The sequence below is a fragment of the Phalangium opilio genome, unplaced genomic scaffold (genome assembly GCF_054372755.1).
Source record: "Phalangium opilio isolate 3A_F unplaced genomic scaffold, DU_Popi_V2 ptg000088l_1, whole genome shotgun sequence".
Classification (NCBI taxonomy): domain Eukaryota; kingdom Metazoa; phylum Arthropoda; class Arachnida; order Opiliones; family Phalangiidae; genus Phalangium; species Phalangium opilio.
In genome coordinates, this window is record NW_028324193.1 from 3,804,662 (window position 1) to 3,827,270 (window position 22,609).

Below are 22,609 nucleotides of genomic sequence, written 5' to 3' on the forward strand. Positions count from 1 at the left end.
TTTCTTAGTCAAACTGTATATTCTACAGGAAATCGTAGCTATTACAGTAGACAGCTCTGCCAAAATTACAGTAACTTAATTTGTAGTTTCTATGAATAGAAAGAGTGTTTTTAATGGTTCATATAGTAAAAATTACAGGAAATGAACTAGTAATATTTGCTGGTAAAAAGGGTAACATTATCAGAGTAACATGTGGAAATAACAAGAAATGAACAAGTAGTTTTTACTAGTACAAACATTGTTTTTAGTTGGATGACTTATAGAAACTACAGAAAATTATTCTGCAGTTTCTATTGGTAAAAAGAGCATTTTTAGCAGGATAACTTTTAAATACGACAAGAGCAGAACAAGTAATTTTTACTGGAAGAAAGTGGAATTTTAACAGTGTATCTTGTGAAAACGACAAGAGATGAGCCAGTTGTTTTTATAGTACATGCCTATTTTTAGTTGGATAGCTTGTAAAAACTACAGAACTGATTTTGTGATTATTATTGGTAAAAAGAGTAGGTTTAGCAGTAGATCTCGGAAAATTTATCAAAAGTAAGCTAGTACTGTTTACTGGTAGTAAGGGTACATTTTGTTGGAAGTGTCTTTAAAATTATAGGAAGAGAGCCAGCTGTTTTGGTTGGTAAAAAGGTAGTTTTTCATTAGGAATAGTTATTTATATGTTAAAAATTGAATGAAGTTTCACTGTATCAATTGGAGTTTTCAACTTCAGTTTGTGTATTCACTTATAGCCTTCCAACCATAAAGCGATGCATATGAACCTAATTGGTTATCCCTGGTATAATGTATAACTAAGCATGCCTCTAAGGTCGTTGGTTATTTATATCTTGTACCAAAAATGAATAGTTTAATTCCGGTAAATAATGAAGGCCATTTAAAATTCATACTTTTATTAATTAAAATATGAAAGGAAATGCTTATTTGCCAGGTTTTTTCCAGCCTGCTTTAAATTGGGTCCACATGAGTGGAGATAGTTTATTGAAAAGTCCAAGCGCTTTTGTGTTGACTGCATCCTTTGGGTTATCAGGGTTCAAATCCGCGATAAATCTGCAAGATTAATAATTCTATGAGACAGTATAAAAATATTTTAAACCATTGTCCCTATCTGGTCTAACTAAATATCACACCTTTGAAAAAACTCCAAAGTTGCAGAGCATTTCTTGGGATATTCGGTATTTGTTAAATAAAATACTCCAAAAAACATCGCAAGCGCTGTAGAAATATTTTCCCCAGGAATGTGGTCATTAAGAATGGTTCCTTCTGCTACAAGGACAAAACGTGATGCCTTGAGAAAACTTTCTCCTAAAAGAAAAGATAATTTGTGAAATAAAAATTCATTGTTTTTAGAAGGGCGTCAAATTGGAATCCGCGTCTCATACTTGGCAATAGACCAAATAGGGAAATTAAAGGAAATTGATTACATATTTTCAAATAACACATTTCAACTTGCGTTTATAATTGACTCGTTAATAAAGATATTGATTAAAGCTTACTTACAATATTCAAACTATTATTTATACTTATAAAATGTTCAGTTTTTTAGTATTATTCCAGGTTTGATTTTTTTTTCTGTTTTATTCGAATAGAAAATATAAATACCTATAACTATTAAAGTGGAAGAAGGTTCTTCCAGCTTTTTCAGAATATCCATTGAAATTTCAGTTCCTGGCTACAATTATTTAAAGAGTTCCATTAATAACCGTTTAGAAATAAAATCCAAAACACCCTAAATTTAGATAGCCTACTTCAATTATCGGGAAGATGCAGTTTGAATCCTCCTTAAAGTGATTCATGATCATTAGGATAATGGATCCTACCACTTCGACTTCTGTCCTCTTTTCTGTATCTTTTAAGGCTTCTATGGTTTTGACCATGAAGGCTTTCTTACTTCTCGAAAAAAATTGCAGAAATATGGAGCGTTTTTCCTTGAAAAAATCCTCAAATATTTGAAATATGTCTTTTCCAAGAAAAAGGTCCAAGTGAGCCTTCATTCCACTTATTTCAAATAGAAATGGCCAACGTGCTATTAGTTCTTTCAGTTCGGCACCTCCAATGATCTCTTTCCTTTGTAGTGGAAATGAAAGTCTCATTTTTGAATCTATTATGTCATTATCCGGATTTAATTCAAAACGCAATTGTTGCAGTTCTTTACGAATTCTTTCATTCATAGCCAAATCTTCTTTGCTTGTTTCAGGATTGTAATTAAATGACTCTATGCTAGTTAAATCCAAGCGCGGTTTCTTAAACTTTTTTACTTCCTTAACGCGAGGCATAACACCATATTCCTGTCTCAAAAGATAGTCCAAGCGATTGTAAAGTTGCTTCACGAATAATGTGTCTCCAAGCCCAATTACTTTATCACCAACTTTGTCAATCAAGGCATTTGGGAACCGTTTGGCAAATAAACTGGAAATTTTCCGCATACTATTGTATGAAGGTCTTACGGATTTCTTTATCGTGTCATCCACAAGTGTTCTCACTACAATGCCCCGGGCTTTTAAGCTGAGGGCCTTATTACTCATAAGCTCTCTTTGGACTGGCTTTGTGAAAATTTCTAGCCTAATTTTGTACGAAGCAATCCAGGATTCATTACCATATTCAACAGCCTAAAATATAATTACATTACTACACATTGAAAATAATTGTACGTTTTGAAACAATAGGCTATTACACTCTTAGAATGGGCTGAAAAGTTAAGTCTACGTAATATTTACCAGGCCAGTGGGTTCCTGGTTAAACGACAGTCCACTTGGTCCAGCCTCATTACTTAATACCAGCTCACTGTCATTATTAGAACTACTTCCTGATGAAGCTTCTTGACCCACCACAACACTTGTGTCTGAAATAAGAATTAAATATGAATGTTTACGAAAATGACTTCTCACATACGCGTCGGTGGTAACGTGGCCCATGGAAATGCCTCACCTAAATAATAAGAACTTACCATTTACATGCATGGTTTTATTGAGCTTCGCTTGCACATAACGTTTTAGTTTGCGCACTTGGATTGGTTTTAAAATTGAGTTTTTTAAATCATCTTCCGTCACATCTTGTATATCTTCTTCGCTTTCAACGCCGGTAGCAATTAAAACATTTGCCACTAGCTCTGCATCAGCTAATGACAGTGAAGGCATAGCTTTAACTATGAGACTTTTTAAACCCTCTTTAAGAGGGTTTTCCACGAAATGTTCCACGTTGTGAACGACTGCAGGAATTTGATTGAAGGGGCCTTCATCCATCTGAAATAAATTTTAAGATTTAAATATTTGTTTTTGTCGTCGGGCCCAAAATATAAATGGAAAATGGCGGGTATTGCGATACATGCAAAAATGCAAAGGATCATAATTTTCGCAATTTACAGTCATTCCTATAACAAAGGGACGTTTTAAAATAGTGGCGATTGGAGTAGTTTCTGTTAAAAAGACTAGTGAGCTGGAAGGGTTTTCGATTGCAAGCCATCGATAAGGTTATATCATACCTCAAGCATTTGTCAGCATGTCCGCTAGGAATGGTGAACACTGTGCTTGAGTGTAATTATTTTTTTTCCAAATATATCATAGCATGGCAATGGATAATAATCCGCCAGATCATTCAAATTGATAATCAAAGCACGATTTTTCTCGGTGACTTCAAAGACGTGTAGTTTTACACATCGCTTTGATTGAAACAAATGTACAAAGCATGAAACTTGATCAATTCCCGATTTGTATATGATCATTGTGTCTATGCGCCCAAATAGTAAATGATCATCTGAAGCTTCCACAATTACAAACAGTCCTTTTTCATAAAGTGTCCCTTTATAAAGTAGTTTTTTCAGAAACGTTGTGTTTTCTCTTTTTAAATTACAAATATCTATTTCTCGGTTCATATCATTAGATATTTCTCTTTTAATTAAATTCGAACTCGAGTAGCTAATTGAAGATGGAAATGGACTGCCAGCCAAAAAATATGCCTGTTGCATCTGGTGCTTTTGCGATAGAGTTTTCGTTATGTTCAGAAAGTTCTTGTTATTCTGGGCAAACTTCTTATAGACGTGGTGCTTGCTCTCAAATCGAAGCGTCCAAAGACGTATAAGCGGTCCATAATGAAGAATAAGTTCTGGGTAGTGTTCAAAAACGTTGTGGTGTTTGGCTTTTAAATTATAGTTGGGAAAACATTTCAAAAGGCCTTGCTTATACTCTCGTAATAATATAACAAGAAACGCAATTTCCAGTTTTGAAATTTTAGGAGCCATGACAATCTCCACTATTTTTTTTAATTGAAGATACAGGTCCCAAACAGGATCCGAAAATTCCCTAATCTTATCTTTAAAAATTATAGAAAATAACCTTAAAATACACCAAATCTGAGACGCATCCCCTGTTAATTTTTTTCCACCAGGTCTACCAGAACAGGGCTTATTGTTAACGTCTTTTCCTTTAAATTCGAATTGAGATATTTGCCAGTTATAATAGTTCCAAGAAAACCATTTTTTAACATTAATATAATATTTTAAAAACTGGTACAAATCGTAAGCAACAATCCCCTCAAATAGGTCATGGGCTACACATGGCGCTAATCCTGGGTTGCATACATGAAAATATTTAAGCTCATTTAAAATAGATTTCTTAACTATTCCATTATTTGATGTCATGTTTGGTTCAGAAGCTAGCTTTACAATACTATCATCGTAGTTCTTCGGGGATCTTTTTGTAAATGGGCCATCGGCATGAATTTCTTGAGCCGTAGCTAAGCAGTAACGGCATATGTGGCCGTGTGCAAAATTTTTTTGGAATCCTCCTATTTCGTGATTGCCCAGATTGTCTCCTACGAAACTACATACAAACACTTTATACCGTTTACCTCCAATAACTATCCCTTCAGTTTCTAAATCTTTCAAGTCGCTGACTAACTTCTTGAGACAGCTATTGGTGTCTTTGAAGTAGGAGTCCCTGCATAATAAAATTAGCTGAACGTGGTCAGTAGTAGATCGGAGCTCGGGTGGAATATTAATTAAAGTGTAATATATTCCTACAATCTTGTGGATGCACCTCGCAGATCCCAAAGGGTTTACAGTTTCAAACGCGTCTTGGAAGATTATTAGGTGTATGCAACTTCTGTAGTCTTCCATGTGCATATACTCTCCACTAAAAACTTCTCCGTCGCATACATCTTCTAGTATTTGATTCTGCCCATTGATAAACGTAGGTATCGGAAAAAATAGTATTTTTGCTACTTCCACGTTAGATATTAATTTTGATAGTGAATCCTTCACTGGAACGTAATGGTAAAATTTTTTTTTCTTCCCGTTATCGTAGCCCAGGAAAACTGGAACTGGTGCAACATATTGCAATGAGTTTTTAACGTGCTTTTCCCGTTGATATATTGATTTAAATTTTTCATGAGTAGTTTCCAGTATATTAAAATTTGAAAATATATCAAGAACACGTGTTATGACATCATCGGCTATCCCCTGGTCGGCAAGATCCGAAAACAACTTGTTCTTGATGATGGATTTCTCCACATATTTCAAATTTGAAATTTCTTCTGCAATATACTGCACCGTGCTACAGGGCAAATATTTTACAGCTTGAAGTTTTAAGTAAAACATTCCCAAATTGTCTTCTAATCCTTTTTGCTCTAAGATTTCTTCTGACAAATCATCTTCATAATCTGCACATTCAAACCTCATTTCTTCTTCAGAATCAACAGCTTGGTTAGTTTGTGGTTGTAAATCCGTTTGGGTTATGCTAGGTTCGCTACGATCGAATCGTAATTCGTTCCTTTTTCTGTGTTTGCGACTAAAATGGCTTGACAATGATGATTTTGTTCTAAATTGAGTTGCTTTACATTGTGTCATCGGGCATGATACAGTGATCCCATTAATAATGTGCTCCTTAAGATGATCGCAGAAAGTTTTTAAAGAGATGGTAGCGCATTCAAAATTACAGTTTAAAATTTTGCATTTTAAAATTTCACTAGGAAACTGAGAAACCATGTCAGCATCGTTATTTAAGCTAATTTTCATTTCAGATTTGTGAGTTCGATGCGCGTGGCTTTTAAACGATCCAAAATTTGTGAATAACCTTCCACAACAATTAAAATATACTCGGTGCAAGTTTTTATGAGAAAAGCAGTGGTGAAAATATTTCTTATAAATGTTTGTGCTAAATTCACAACGTTCTAGACCACACTTGAAATCCATCATATCTGAAAATGTAAGTGGTATGGCTACATTACATCTCTTGATTTGGCCTTTTAGCAAATTTCTTTAAAGGTGCAAATTGATGAAAAATGTAGAGTTTCTACCCCCTTAAAGAGCGAGTGAAATGGCCAAACAACTATATTTTAATGGATTTAGACCAATAAAAGAATATCAAACCATTTAGATATAGGTTCAGATTTCACGGATAATTTAAAGCCCCTGACACGCAACAAATTCCACAACAACAACCTTGGCTAAACTGGCTATTTAAGAACGCCAAGAGTGGCCCCAAGGTAGTATTCTATGATGGGACCGTGTAGTTTTGGACATAAGAAACATTCAATAAACATGCAAGAATTAATTTAAAAATAAAAATTCGTCTTAGTTTCAATAAAATAACTAGTTTACAATTTGAAATAAGTTTAACTAACGAAACTTTACGGTATAGACTAGGACCTGAGTCTTTACCTTTAATAAAATTTTAAATCGGTTATTAAATTTACTGTACCGACAGAAAAAGAGAAAGTTAAGAAGTTTAGGGCTAAATTCTTATCTAAAAAACTTCCAAAGGTTTAATTCATGCTTAGTGAAATTGCTGTGCAACGCAAGTTCCTTTTTTTTAATATTTCCATTATAAATAGACGTAATTATTGTACGTGAGTTTAAAGAGTCAAAAGCACTATTGGCGAGATTAAGAATTGTTCCTATTTAAAAAAAAGGTTCGCTTTGACCCATTTCTATTCAAATATATTTGGAGTTGAATTTCAATATAACAAGGCGACCCAAGGGCTCTTAATAGTAGCCACATCGTACGAGTGAATAGCCCCTCTATACCTACCCTAATGAGTGGATAACCCCTCTATACCTTACCCTAATGAGTGAATAACGCTATCTTTGACAATGCTTAAATGATTTACCGTGCATAAAATCAGAGTGAATAGCCCCTCGATGCCCTACCCTAAACAGTGATAAAACTTCTGCCCGGTCGGTAAGAATTTAATATGCTTTTGCCTCTCCAACCGTGAAGTTATATCTCCTGGCCTCGGTTAAGATCATGACTCCTAGTTGGAGAGAGAGAGAGAGGGAGAGAGAGAGTTTTTTTGTTTTTCAAACTGAGAGAGAGAGAGGTATCACAGTGAATAGCACCTCGATGCCCTAAGAAAAATTATAACCCTCTAATCCTTACTTCAATAAATTTACTTACGTTATAATTGTAATATCTGGTGCCCCAAGCTAGTACCTTCTTTTAAAACTCTTCTCGATTTATGGAGAAATAGACGTAACTTCTAGTAATAAACACCACCTTTCCAAATATAACATCGGTATATAGTTCCTTTTGCTTTTTAAAAATCCCCCTCGATTTCTTTGAATTTTGAAATCGGGGGGGGGGGGGGGTGAGATGAAAAGCGTGAAACCCTTATTGTTGACGGGTGACAGGAATTTTAAAGGGAGTATTAAACCTTCCATTTAAATTAAGCCAATACTAAATTTCTCTCTCTCTCTCTCTCTCTCTCTCTCTAGCTTTAAATATATCGAGCAAACGTAAACCACATTTCACAAAGCTTAACCTTACCTGTACAATTAAATGCATGCTTGCACTTACTATTATAATCACCATCCTTTTAAATACACGAACGAAAAATATCACCTCACCACAATTCTCTCACATTCACTCTCCCTTCAATGTCGAACGAAACGTTTTATAGAGCTATTTCAGTGGGGGAAAAACTTCGTCTGCTACGAAAATTGGGCCTGCCTTTGAGTGTAGGGCGGCCATTTTATGAGGGTTTTCTCTATGGGCAAATAGCATTGGTGACGTAGCCATTACCCCCTCTGAAATAGCTCTATACTGCCAAAGCAATAAAATAACCATTTCTTCGGTTAGCTCTGACTAACTATTTCCTTGGGTAACTCTGACCACATTCCAAATCGCGAAAAACTACTACCACGACCACGACCACAGGCTCGCGGGACAAACTAATAGCCTCATCGTATATATACGATGTGGCTAAAAATAAATTATAGGACTCATATTTATCACTTTATAGAGGGGCTCACTTAATATTTTTTTTTTTTTAAATTTCAACCTTTATGATCGGCCCCCGAAATTCATAGTCCAAAAAATGCTACAAAAAACAAACGACCTTCCGAAGAACTACAACTTGGCAAGGAGTATATATCTCTCCAAGCACGGGCTTTGACCACGGAGGTGTATTGTAGAAGGCGATAGTTTATAATCAATTAGTGTCTATTCCGTGAACACTAAATTAGAGCCATTTACTTAATGTATAATATCATGTCTTATTCCTTTAAGAGGTCTCTTGCCCGCAAAATTAATATTAAGTAATAATTAAAAAAAACTCTTACCTTGTGATTTTGACGAGGAAATTTCCGTGAAAGTTATTTGAAAGCCTACACGAAAACAAATCATTATAACATTCTCTCGATCAAGGTGATAACTGCGATATAATTAAATCCATTTTCTTACCTTATAGCAGTGTTAAGAATTTTTAAATAAATCTTTGGAATATTGGTCTTTGTCAAACTTGTAGAAGAAGTCATATGAAAGAGTAGAGGGACGCGCATTCGCGTAGTGTTTGAGTTCGCTGTCCGCTGACACAAATGACCAAGGGGGGTGTTTTTTTGTGGAAAAGTACCCACTACTTTAAGAAATTTTGAAGCATCCCCCCTCCCCCAACCTTTCCTTTCATAAGCCTTTACACGGTTTAAAATAGGGAGTGTCACAAAAAAAGAGTTTATTGAGAAAAATCGATAAAGGTTATCTACCTTAAGTTTCCGGCTATCCGCGCTTCGAAATACCTTTTTTTTTTAAAAAAAATATATCGTTTTGGCCCACAATATTTTTAAACGTAATACATTTGAATAAATTAACATTACTATTTTTTTAAACCATTAAAATCCATAAATCAAGAGGAAAAAAATTTCAGTTTAATTTAATAAGAGATAAGATAAACATTTTTAATATACTCTTTAAAATACCACACCCACACAAAATTCATATAATTTTTCCAATTTTCAGTAATTGATTTTAATTTTTAAGTAATTTAATAAACACGGAAAGCAGCACAGTGCAGCCTTAATATCCCGTAGGAAAGAATGTAGTTTCCGCTTTTGCTATTATATTGCGAATAGAATATTGATAGAAATTAAGTGCATTTTCAGGTGGAGTTTACCAAGTTTAATTTGTTGAAATTCGTAAATTTCAGCAAAAATCTAGTACCTAATTGTTTATTTCAAAATAGGAAACCCATATATGCCATCCTGTTCTCGGCAAAATCTCCTATTTTAATGTATTAACCAACGTTACTAAATTTGACATTCAACATTATTTTACTTAGCCGGTAGCCAACGTTGACATTAGTTTTGTTTTATTAATGGTTAGATTACTTTTAGCTAATGTCTGTTATAATCAAAGCGTAAGACATTTAAAGACGATGAAAAGCAAACGCGAGAGCTAGCATTGAAGGTAAATAGCACGAATTAAATCATCCCTGGGCTCAAGCAAAAAAAAAAAAAAAAAAAATTGTACACGCTGGAACATAGATTATAGTACTTATAAAGCCAATAAACGTTATTGATGTACGTTTAAAAATGCTTGGACAGAGAGTTTTTTGAATTTATATGAACTTTAACACGCAGACGCCATCCAACATTATAAAATATTTAAACAAAAAACAATTCCCAAATGGCCTATACAATCTATAAATCAACTAATTCCAACAGTATGCAGAAACGCGTGAACATACTCAAATATAAAATATGTCTTTGTCCCTTTTAAAACTGAAGTCTAGATTTGGTATGAACTACAATATTAGAGCCTCCACTTGATTTCCTACAGGAGCTACCGACGTCATTACTAAAAATGAGAATGTATCTTTGACCCTGTTAGAACTATAATATAATATAAGTAAAATCTACAGGTTTAAAATACATAAATATTTTTTACTGAATTTAATTGTGTTTTCTACGTAGGTATGCAGTGTTTTGAAAATACAGGAAAAACTATATTTTGAACCAGTGAAAAGTGCAGTTAAGACGCATGGATTAACTACATGTGAATACCTGTGAAACAAATTTATAAGATAGAACTTGAATATATTACAGAAACGAGCAACGTTTTAAAATTACAGGAAAACTTGCTTTTGGTCCCTGTAAAAACTTCAGGAAAATCATAGATTTCTCAGAACTTTCCCGTAAATCCAAATTACCCTGCTTTACTGTAAAATTTTCCTGTAGAAACCGCGGTTATTTCTCTCAGTGCATACAAACCTTAAAGAATCGCTTCGGTCAAAGACATTCAACCATGCGATCTCACATGAACAAGTTGATCCACTTAGCACAAGTTAAAAGTTCCCACGACGTCAAAGCCCTTCGTGACCTTTACGACACTTGTGATACGCAAGTGAAGAGTCTCACCTCGCTGGGAATTATGGAAAATACGTATAGCAGTATGCTCTACACGATCATACTGAACTTCCTGCCGTCCGATATGAACTTGGAGTATAGTAAGAAACTCGATAACGAAGATGACTGGGATCTACATATCCTTGTGGACTTTCTACGGCGGGAAGTAGAAAGTCGAGAGCGAACGCTAATCAGGAGTAAACCGGAATCAGAGGAGAGGATAGCCGCATACTCTTACCAAAGACCAAGAAGCGAAGCAAGCTCGTATAAGCCTTTCAATACTTCAGTGAAAAGTCGATTGCCTACTACCGTAGCACTGACCACTGCCGTTGCCAACGTCTGTGTTTTTTGCGATGAATCCAGTCATAAGCCAGATGAATGTAAAGCCACTTACGAACAGAAGATAGAGTCCATTAAAGCCAAGAATCGCTGTTTCAACTGTCTCGGTTACGATCATACAGCGAGGCGTTGTAAATCCAGAGGAAAATGTCAAGTCTGCCAAAGAAGACATCATACGTCAATCTGCCGAGAGAAAAAATCAAACGTTGAGCAAAACGACAAGTCAAGCGACCCAGAAAAGACGCAAGATCAACACGCCTCGAACATCTGTACCGGGTTGATTTCGATGACGGAATTCGGACTCAAAAACTCCCAAGTCTATCTACAAACGCTGGTACTTGCCATTGTAGGTTCCACGAGGGAAACCTTTGCTAGATGCATCTTCGACAACGGTAGCCAACGGGCCTTCATAAGAGAAGATGTATCCAGAGCCCTGGAGTTGCCCGTAGTAACAGAAGAACTGGTTCGAATTAATCCCTTTGGAGAAGCCAAAGAAAGTACTAAGATACAGAGACGAGTAAAAGCGAAACTAAAGAGCATTATGGATCCTAGCATCATAGTAGAGCTGACTCTTCTGGAAACACCAGTAATTTGCGGAGCAGGCGTTGGAGTTCCTGGAGCTGACATAAGGCGACAAATGACTGAGAGGGGTATCAAATTAGCTGACGAAACCAACCTAAACGGAGCCAAGGTATCACCAGAGTTGATAGTCCTAGTAGGAGCAGATTTCTATTGGAAGCTCTGCCAAATGAATTTCAAGAGACTGGAAGGTGACGTCGTAGCGGTCGAGACAACGTTCGGCTGGTCTGTCCAAGGGCCGACACCTGTGTCAGCAAACTATTCGAGCCAATCATCCATAGCCGTGAACCTGGTCGTAGAAGAAGAACTGTTGTCTCAGTATCTCAGGAAGTTCTTGGAGCTCGAATCTATGGGTATCCAAAGTAGTCAAAGCCTCACCATTCCAGAGCAAGATATCATTGAAAAGCATAGAAGTAGTATTCAGATCATTGAAGGTCGCTACCAAGTACAGCTGCCATGGAAGCAAGATCATCCAGATATCAAAAACAACCTGTCAGTCGCTACTAAAAGAATGTATGGACTAATTCGAAGATTTCATCAAAGCCCGTCTCTATACTATCGCTATCAGGAAGTAATCGATGATTATCTCTCCCACAACATAATTGAAGTCATTCCTGCCGACCAAATCTCAACGAAACTGGGGTTGTCTTATTATATCCCACACTTCGAAGTCGAGCGCGAAAACAAGACAACAACCAAGACGCGCATTGTATTTGACGCTTCATCTAAAGAAGAGGATCTCCGTCATTAAATGATTGCCTGCACGCTGGTCCGAACCTCAACCCAGATCTGTTGGATATCTTATTGCGATTCAGAGAAAAGAAAATTGGAATCATGGCAGACGTGGAGAAAGCATTTCTCAAATATCATTGGATCCCAAGGATCGGGATTATGTGAGGTTCCTATGCCATGCACCTGGACCCGACAAACCGAGAATTATTCATCTACGCATGACCCGAGTTCTCTTCGGAGTGACCTCAAGCCCATTCCTGCTCACAGCCACTCTACAGCACCATTTCAAGACTCTACAGGAGGAGTATCCAGAGACTTGCAAAATGCTCCTCAGCACCCTATTCGTCGATGATTATGTTGGTGGAACCGATTCTGTAGAGGAAGCTATTGACCTTCGAAAGCAAGCCTGTCAGATTATGAAGCGAGCAGGGATGAACCTAAGAAAATGGGTGGCCAGTTCCAGAGAGGTTATGTCCATGTGATCACGAACAGCTCACTACGCAACCAAGTTCATCTCTAAAAGTACTTGGTATCACTTGGGATCTAGAGTCCGATGCCTTTGCCTTCGACGTCGCGTCACTTTGGGAGTTCCTAAAACAGAAGAAAGAAACCAAGAGAGGACTTTTGCAAGCCGCGGCAAGAATATTTGACCCCATCGGTCTCCTAGCTCCATTCATCATCACTGTCAAGAGTCTCTTCCAAAGGTTATGGCGACATGGCATTGATTGGGACGATAAGTTGCCTCCGGAAATTCAAGTCGAATGGGAACGTTGGTGTCAAGACTTCCCAAATCTCCAGAAACTCAAGATCCCCAGATGGTATTTCGCGGAGGCAGATAGTCCAGTCCAAGACGTTGAGATCCACGTGTTTTGCGACGCCAGCGAAAAGGCATATGCAGCTGTCAGTTACTTACGGTATCGCACAGAATCCGGAATGTATGGAGTAACCATCGTCTCCTCGAAAACCAGGGTAGCGCCCCTCCAGAAGCTAAGCCTACCTAGGCTTGAGCTCATGGCCGCACTTATCAAAGCCCGATTACTGAAGCACACGATGGAAGTTTTCGAAGGCAAGATACAGCGATACCATTGCTGGTCGGACTCGGAGATAGTTCTTTATTGGATTAGAGGACAAACCAAGGAATGGAAACCGTTCGTTGCGAATCGGATCAACGAAATTCAATCACTGAGCGATCCCTGTCGATGGTCCCATTGCCGCAGCTCAGACAATCCGGCCGATTTACCCTCCAGAGGCACTATCATAGACGATATAATAGGAACCCAGCAGTGGTGGAAGGGTCCTGTCTGGCTGTCCGGTAATAAGGAACGGTGGCCCACGAACAAGTTTCCGGTATCTACCCTTCCTTCAGAAGCAGTCAATGATGAAAAAAGATCCATAGTCCTGACCTGCCTGATCAAACCAAGATGCGCCCTGTTTGCCTTGGATAAATACCATTCGGCAAGCAGAGTATTTCGAGTCACTGCTTGGATTATTCGATTTACCACCAATCTACGCCTTGCCAAGGATGAAAGGCGATTTGGAGCCCTACGTGCTGAAGAGATACTACAAGCTAGAACCAAATGTTTTCAGTACGTCCAAGAAGAAGCCTTCGCTACGGAGATAAATTGCCTACAGAAAAGCCTGCCAGTCAGTAAAGCTTCAAGGATAGCTCAATTCAGGGCTCTCGAAGTTGGGGACGCAAGCTAGATGTGGTATTCTTTTCCCCCCTTGCTTTGGCTTCCCGCTCGCGTTTTTAACTTTACACACGCCAGCTTGGGTCCTCATCAATGCGAAGTATCACACCTCCTCGGTGGTGAGAGCTGGTAACCACTACGTTGTGTGGGCTAAGCGGATACGCGTCCTTCCCAAGCCAAGGTGTTGAGGCATCGTGCCGAGGGCTGCATGGTACTGGGGAAGTAAAACTACGGTATCGCTAACGATCCCCTCGGGGCACCAGGCGACACCCCGTTGTATCTAGCCTTCCACCCGGGTGGGGGACTACCGGGTGGTGACCTTTTTACTTGCCCCCTCACTCGTGGGATTCTTATGGAAACCTCTATTAAAACAAACTCTAACACTACCAAACCTACGGTGCAGGGGTCTGCTCAATGCAGAACCTACACTGATACCACTACGCTAGGGCCTGTATCCAGCGATACTCGTGCCGATTTATAGGTGCGTGTGACTGGCAAGGCTTCGAAACGTACCGCGCGACGTCGTCTCAAACGACAGATCGCTAAGGAAAAGGCCAAATCGGGGTCTGGAACGGTCTCCACCCCCGCTGGGGGTGCGGCGACACGTGACAACCAGTTGAAGAGGCCTAGAACGGAGGACTCGACTCCCTCGCCCAGTACCTCGCAGGCGGCGTCGAAAAAGGCTAAGTCCTATAGAGACGCCGCCAGCGCCGAAAAGATGGCCATTGTTAAAAATGGCTATCCGAAGGCGGTCATTACGGAGGAACACGTGGGCCCAATCCTGAAGGCAATTCTAAGGGCGCTGGATGGGATACCTTCGGGGAGCCATCTACCGCGCCTTGCGAATTTTAGCCTGACGGCCGGGGCCCTGGTATACTCCTGCGAGGATACGTTCACTGGTCAATGGCTGAAAGATAATTTAGCCTACTCGGTGGTGGGGGATGCGGTGCTCTCAGTAATGAGAGCTAGCGAACTCCCTAAGCCGTTTAAGGTAATGTTCCGCACCAGAGACCAGATCACTAAAGAGCCGGCGGTGCTGTTCCGGCGTCTCAAGGCCCTTAACGATGGCTTTGCTACCGAATACTGGAAATGTATTCGGACATACGTGGACAGGGCAGTGCGATACTGAGTACTGTCCATTGATGGCTCCTCGCTGGAAGCCATTAAGAATGCTGGCTACGTGGGCTTCACTGGAGTGGACAAGGGTTCCTTCAAACTCCTACAGCACACGGAAACCACCAAAACCACTGCAGCCGAGGCTACGGCAGGGGGTGGGACTAGCGAGATGGGGGATCTCGCTGTGGAGCTCGCTGGTGTCGCTCTAGGGGGAGGAGGTGGCTCATTCGGAAGCTTGTTCTTCCATGGATGAGTCCACCCTACTGGAAGAATCGGATGGGACCCTTCGGGGTTCAGCCGATGAGCGTTCCAGTGGTCCTGGTGAGGGGGAGGATCTTGGGACTGGGAGCTTGCCTGTCAGGGGGGAGGTGCCACTAGCCCTCTCGGGACTGATGAGGTGTAGCTAGGTCCCTTCTGAACCCCTCTCTTAAGGACCATGGGGACGCTACGTGCGATTCAAATCAATCTGCACCATAGTAAGGCGGCCTCTGCGGTACTCTGCAGGAGGTTTGCTATAGAGGGTCTTGATCTGGCCCTCATACAAGAACCGTGGATTTGCCATGGCAAAATCCTAGGTCTTGACGCGGCAGGGTCACTATTTTATGACCATACTGCTGCTAGACCTAGGGCGTGTATTCTGGTTCGGAGGGATCTTTGCTGTATCTCTCTACCGCTGTACACGTCCCAGGACACGGCGGCCGTGAAGCTAGTCCTGGCCACTGGGCATGCCAAGTTGACTATCACGGCTGCCTCTGCTTACTTTGCCCACGACGCGGACTCTCTCCCGACAATTGAGGCGATCAATTTGGTTGATCAATGTGAAAAGAGAGGGGACAAACTAATCATTGGCTGCGACGCCAACGCTCATCACATCACGTGGGGCAGTTCTGACTGCAACAGGAGAGGTGATGATTTGCTAGAATATTTAGTTGGTTGTAAACTCCATATTCTTAATCAGAACAATGAACCCACTTTTGTTACTTCTAATAGAAGGGAGGTTATTGACCTCACGCTAGCCACGGAAAACCTCGTGTCTTCCGTGTCTAACTGGCATGTGTCTAATGAGCCGTCTCTGTCGGATCATAGGCACATCTGCTATACTGTCGCGACTACCTCTGTCCCGGTGGGGACGGAGATACGCAATCCAAAACGGACCAATTGGGTCGGCTATAAGGAAGACCTAATCCTACGCTACGGAGATGGTCACACCCCTAAACTTACTTCACCTAACGATCTTGATAGGGCTGCTGGTGACTTACAGTGCTCTATTATTGAGTCGTTTCACCGGAACTGCCCACTCAAGACCGTTAACCGCTCGAAGCTTGTTCCTTGGTGGAATGCGGATCTCAGCCGGCTCCGGAAATACACGCGCAGGCTCTTTAACAAAGCCAAGCGCACGGGTGACTGGACTGGTTACAGGCAGTCCCTTAATACCTACAACAGGGCCATTAGAGCTGCTAAGGACTCTTGGCGGACCTTCTGTGAGCAAGTCTCCAATGTCCCTGCCACGGCTAGGGTCATGAAGATCCAAGCGCACGACAACACACACCGACTTAATACTATTAACTGGCAGGAGGGTGTGTACACTAAGTCTGGGGCTGAGACTCTCAAGCATATGCTGGAGGTCCACTTTCCTGACTCCACTTCAATCAATCCAACAAACCCTGACTCTCGATACCCTGTCCTGCACAGGGCGAAGAGGGAGGACTGGCTTGTAGCCAGGAAGGTTGTTACGATTCCCAAGCTTCGATGGGCTGTCAACTGTTTTGAGCCCTACAAGTCTCCGGGACCCGATGGGGTCTTCCCTCGGCTTTTGCAGGAGGGCTTAGACCACATCGCCTCTCCGTTATGAAAATCTATAGACTTTGCATTGCTCTCGGCCACATACCTCGTGACTGGAAGCGCTCTAGGGTCATCTTTATTCCCAAGCCCGGGAAGGTTTCCTATCTCGAGGCGAAGGCATTTAGGCCCATATGCCTGACCTCCTTCTTCCTCAAAATCCTGGAGAAGCTGGTGGACAGGTACATTAGAGACGAGGTACTTTCGGTAACTCCTCTCTCTTCTTCACAATTTGCTTACCAAAAAGGTAAATCAACTGAGACGGCCCTTCACGGCCTTACGAATTGCCTGGATAGGGCATTCGAGTTTCAGGAATTTTCACTGGCCATTTTCCTCGATATCGAGGGGGCCTTTGATAAGGTCTCTAGCTCGGTTATTACTGAAGCTGTCAAGAGATTTGGCATCAGCGACACTCTTGGCCGCTGGATCAAGTCCATGCTGACCGACCGAGAGGTGACGACGTCTCTCCTTGGGGACTCTCTAGGGGTGACTACCAGTAGGGGCTGCCCTCAGGGTGGAGTGCTCTCCCCCCTGTTGTGGTGCCTGGTGGTGGACGAACTCTTGGAGAGGCTCAGGGGTTCTGGGGGCTGTCACTGTTTCGGGTATGCGGACGATGTGGCGATAGTCTTTACCGGGAAGTTCCCGGATACTTATGAGATCTGCTCTCTCTAACGTGGAGCAATGGTGTCAGGCGGTCAACCTCACTGTTAATCCTAACAAAACTGTCCTTGTTCCATTTACGAGGAAGAACACTAAGGATCTGTTCAATGATATCTCTTTCTTTGGCCAGGTCCTGACAAAGTCCACCGAGATCAAATACCTGGGGGTGACTTTTGATTGTAGACTCACATGGAAGCCGCATCTTGATCGGTGCATCAAGAAGGCCAAAATGCTATTCTGGAGGACCAGGAGCTCTGTCGGCCAGACTTGGGGCCTTAACCCCAAGGCTGTACACTGGCTCTATACTGGGATCATCAGACCCATATTATATTACGGGGCACTTGTCTGGTGGACAAGGGTCCGGCTTAAAACGGTGCAGGCTGCCCTGTGCACCTTCAAAGGCTTGCCTTCATCGGTGTTACGGGGGCCATGAGATCAACCCCAACTGCTTCCCTGGAGGTGCTCCTTGACATGCTTCCTTTTCATCTTTTTATTGAGGAGGAGGCTGTCATGGGGGCCTACAGGCTCCACATTAATGGCTGTTGGGTCCCAAGACTCTGGGATTACAGTCATACGAAGCTCTTTCGGGAGAACGCCGCACTCGAGCCGTCGCTAACGATGTGCTCTGACAAAACCGTTACCAGTTTTGACTTCACTAAGCCATTCAGCATCCACTTTCCCAGTCGGGCCGAGTGGACTAACCTGCTGCCTCTTGGCACTGGAGGTGAAACTATTTGGTTCACCGATGGTTCTGAGACTGACTCCGGCGCTGGCGCCGGCTATTACTGCCAAACCACAAGGGTCGGTTTTTCTGCATGCCTGGGCACCTTTGCTAGTGTGTTCCAGGCGGAAATTGCCGCGATCTGTTATTGCGCAGATTACTGTATTAACAAAGGGTATACCGGACGGACTGTGAGAATTTACTCTGACAGTCAGGTCGCCTTGAATGCGCTGAACCAGTGTGAGATTACCTCTCAACTGGTGCGCAGCTGCCTTGATCTGCTAGCGCGACTGGCATCCTGCAACAGGGTTCTGTTGTACTGGGTGCCAGGTAGCGGATATCATGGCAATGAGCAAGCCGATAGATTTGCGAAAAGGGGTGCGGAGGCCAAGCTCTTGGGGCCGGAGCCGCTAGTCCCCATCCCCTACAGGCACGTCAAACGGTGTCTGCATGACAGGTTGACTGTCATACAAAACCAGCTCTGGCATAACATGGAGGGCCAGAGACAGACTAAACTTTTGGTCAATGGTCCCTGCAGGTCTCGTGCCAGAGACCTAATTTCGCTCAGCAGATGGGATATTAGGCTGGCCACCGGTCTTTTGACCGGGCACTGTCGGCTTAATAGGCACCTCCATCGGATGGGTTTTGCCGACGACCCTCACTGTAGGTCGTGTCAGGAGAAGGAAGAAACATCCGCTCACGTACTTTGCGAGTGCGACTGCTTCGCTTCGCTTAGACTAGAATATTTTGATTCACATACTTTGGAACCCTCGAGGGTCTCCTCTATTACGGTGGAGCGAATTCTTCGCTACGCTGCAGCTACGGGCCTATTCAAGGCCTGAATATGAAGATGCACAATATGCCTTTGGCATCGGTGCTAGGGCGCGTACCCTCCTCAACAACAATAATAATAATAGCTCAATTCAATCCATTCCTGGACAGCAGTCTTCTACGAGTCGGGGGACGTCTTCAAAAGTCCAGTCTACCGTTTGAAGAGAAGCACCCGATTATTTTACCATCCAAACATATCCTCACCAAGTTACTGGCCATCGAAAGTCACGAGAAAGTAATGCACGCAGGTTACAACAGTACTATGACGCAACTACGAGAGAGGTTTTGGGTCCTGCAAGGTCGACAACTCGTGAAAAACATCATCCAGAAATGCTATGTCTGCCGACGGTACACCGCCAAAGCCGGAAGCGAAATCTTTGCCCCTCTACCACGGGATAGGGTGACGGAATCTTCGCCCTTCAAAGTCACCGGGGTAGACTTTACCGGACCTCTTTACATCCATGGGGAAAACAGCAACACTCAATTCAAAGTCTGCATAGCTCTTTATACGTGCGCTGTTACCCGAGCCTTGCATTTGGAGATCGTATCAGATATGAGTGCCGAAAAGTTCCTGTTGTCCTTCCGGAGGTTTCTGGCTAGAAGAGGCGTGTGTCACACGTTGAATTCCGATAATGCCAAAGCGTTCAAACGTACGGAGAAGGAATTGGCAGCAATGTTCCAAACGATCCAGAGTCAACAAGTCCAAGACTTCTTGGGACACAAAGGTGTACAATAGAAGTATATAGTCCAACGAACCGCCTGGTGGGCGGATTTTGGGAGAGGTTGGTTCGTTCAGTAAAAACTGCCTAAAAAGAACCATCGGACGCTGTTCATTGACCCAAGAAGAATTGATGACCACCATTACCGAAGTGGAAGCAGTACTAAACTCCCGACCTTTGACGCATACTTTCACTGATGCTGGCGAGCCAATGCCCTTAACGCCAGCCCATTTCCTCACGGGACAACGTTTAACAACACTGCCAGATCAAGCCTTCGTACAAGAGAACCCGGCCTCTGCCACTCGAAACCAGTTGACCAAGAGAAACAAGTATCGACAAATGTTGCTGAACCAGTTTTGGAAACGTTGGAGGCAAAACTACCTGATGGAACTTCGTTCGGCACATACAGTTCTACCAGTCCAGAGCCGTCCCGAATTCAAAAGGGACGACATCGTCCTAGTCGAAGACCATTATCTACCTAGACATGTTTGGAAATTGGCCCGTATTGTGGAAACATATCCTGGACGAGATGGATCAGAGCCTGTGCAGTTAAACTGCCTTGCGGAACTATATTAAAACGAGCGATCCAGATGCTCTACAATCTTGGAAGTATCATCGGATGACTCCGTCATCGGGCCGGAAGATGTTGCGACCCAGTCTCCAAAATAAATAATCTTATGATCAATTGTAAAAAATACCTTGTTAGATCAAAAAAATGTTATTTTTTTACTATTTGTTTAGTTTATGATAAAACCTTAAACGCCGGTATAAATAGCCAAACATTATCTCTCAGGAAATCAGTTCAAGTTTCGTAATCATGTCTCCGATATTTAATTTAATTTGTACTTAAGAATTTGACGACCAATGTTAATAAATGCATTTGAATGTCTTTAAGTAAACGTACTTTGAATTTCTTTAAGTAAACGTACTTTGAATTTCTTTAAGTAAACGTACTTTGAATTTCTTTAAGTAAACGTACTTTGAATTTCTTTAAGTAAACGTACTTTGAGTTATTTGGGAAGTTAGTCGCGACAACTGATTCTAGTCAAAAAAACTGTGATGATTTAGACGTGATAATTTAGGTCTAGCGTGATTTTAATTTTTTTTATGGAATAACATTTTCCAACAAGTCATCTGATATTATTGTTCTAATAATAGAAACGCTGAAGCTCAAAAAATTCCCAAGTTGTACTTAAAAATAAAAAACATTTCAGTATTATTTATTTATCTTATTCAAGTGTTTTTATCATTTATTTTATATTGGCTTATTCATTAAATTCTTCCAGGAAAAATTGCTTTGCGAACAAATTTCAAGCAAGCATAGTGATAATATTTAAATTTTCCGCCAATTTTGATTGCTTAAGAGCGTACGATAATTTTGTTCTGAAATCGATATTTTTGTCCTTCGTGCGATACTTTGGAAATTTTAATCTGGCAACGCTGAAATTTGGTTAGCGTGGAGTGGTCTGGCGTAGTAAGTATCCTACTTAAATGATTTTATTTATAACCTTTATTTAAATTATAATAATAATGAAATATATTTTCAAATGTTTATCATTTAAAATGCCCGGACCAGGTAGACCTAAAAAGGTACTAAAAGCCTGCCGTGAGAAAAACTCGCATACATTGCATTCACTATGGGGTATAGAGGAGAAGTGTCAAACTAGTTCTATTGCTAGTACATCAACAAGCGACGATTCAACAAGTACCAGTGCATCAACATCAAGTGCCAGTCCGTCAACGAATTCAACAACAAGTTCTCTATTTGAAAGCAGTCAACGAATTCAACAAGTTCTATATTTGAAATAAGTAAAAATGTGATTTTTGTGAAACCAGTGAATTGGAATGCTCTCCAATTTCAAACCAACCTCAGGAAGTTCGTGATAAGAAAAGAATATTTACTAGTTCCTGCAAGTTGCATTATGATTTTTGGAGTTTTGTGAGGAGGATAATTTGAGGTTTTGCAAAGTCTGAAGGAATAATGAACAAAAAAGTTACAAGGAAAGTTAAAATGTTTTTCTCCGTGTAACAATTTTTTCAAATACCAGCAATTAAAGCACATAATAAATCAAAAAGTCACATAAAATGCTTTGAAAAAGAAAAAAATGTGCTTTCTCAGTCTTCCAATCCTCTATTTGCGGCTGTCCTTAAGATGAATGGAATTGTGAAAGAAAGGCTTATAAGCCTTTTTAACACAGTATATTACATAATTGTGTCTAATTCATCTTACAGTAAATTTCAAGATTTGTGGTCACTCAAAGCAAAAATGGCGTAAACATGGGATTTTCATATACCTATCATCACAAAACTGTTCCTTTGCCGACTACATTTCGCAAGTTTATGAAAAAGAAACAGCTAAAGCGATAATGAATGCCAAATATTTTGCCTTGATTATGGATGGGTCCACCGACAAAAGTTCATGTAACCAGGAGATAGTTTACATCTCTATTCTAAAAAATGGAAAACCAACAACAAAATTTTTGGAAATCTTAAAACCAGAAGTTTGTAATGCTGTTGGCCTTGAAAAATGTCTTATAGATAATTTCAAGTCACTTAAAATACCAAACTATGAAGAAAAATTAGTTTCCATGGGAACAGATGGAGCTTCAGTTTACCATGGCATGCATAATGGATTGATTGAAATTCTTAGAAAACGGAAATCTAACTAATTTCTCATTAGAGTTCATTGTATGGCTCACAAAACCGAGTTGTTATGCAAAAGTGCCTTCAAGGGTAATGAGATAATTGAGGATATTGTGGATGTTGT

General features: G+C 40.9%; 3 protein-coding genes across 3 annotated transcripts; 2 read left to right on the forward strand and 1 right to left on the reverse strand.

Annotated features, from left to right (window-relative positions):
* Window positions 1-1,433: 1,433 nt before the first annotated feature.
* On the reverse strand, window positions 1,434-8,792 carry LOC149649188 (uncharacterized). The gene is made up of 5 exons (XM_089849451.1): window positions 8,679-8,792; window positions 8,558-8,602; window positions 1,752-1,893; window positions 1,606-1,675; window positions 1,434-1,468 (listed from the first exon to the last, which is right to left on the reverse strand). The coding sequence occupies exons 1-5, from the start codon at window positions 8,774-8,776 to the stop codon at window positions 1,434-1,436; spliced, it is 390 nt and encodes a 129-aa protein (XP_089705577.1). The 5' UTR covers window positions 8,777-8,792.
* A 1,722-nt stretch (window positions 8,793-10,514) lies between these two features.
* Window positions 10,515-12,284, forward strand: LOC149649189 (uncharacterized). Its single transcript, XM_089849452.1, has one exon. It carries the CDS (start codon window positions 10,515-10,517, stop codon window positions 12,282-12,284), a length of 1,770 nt encoding a protein of 589 aa, XP_089705578.1.
* LOC149649190 (uncharacterized) lies at window positions 12,285-19,859 on the forward strand. The gene is made up of 8 exons (XM_089849453.1): window positions 12,285-12,302; window positions 12,349-12,714; window positions 12,758-13,909; window positions 14,438-14,554; window positions 14,639-14,757; window positions 14,809-14,890; window positions 14,948-15,047; window positions 19,210-19,859. The coding sequence occupies exons 1-8, from the start codon at window positions 12,285-12,287 to the stop codon at window positions 19,857-19,859; spliced, it is 2,604 nt and encodes an 867-aa protein (XP_089705579.1).
* The last annotated feature ends 2,750 nt before the right edge of the window (window positions 19,860-22,609 follow it).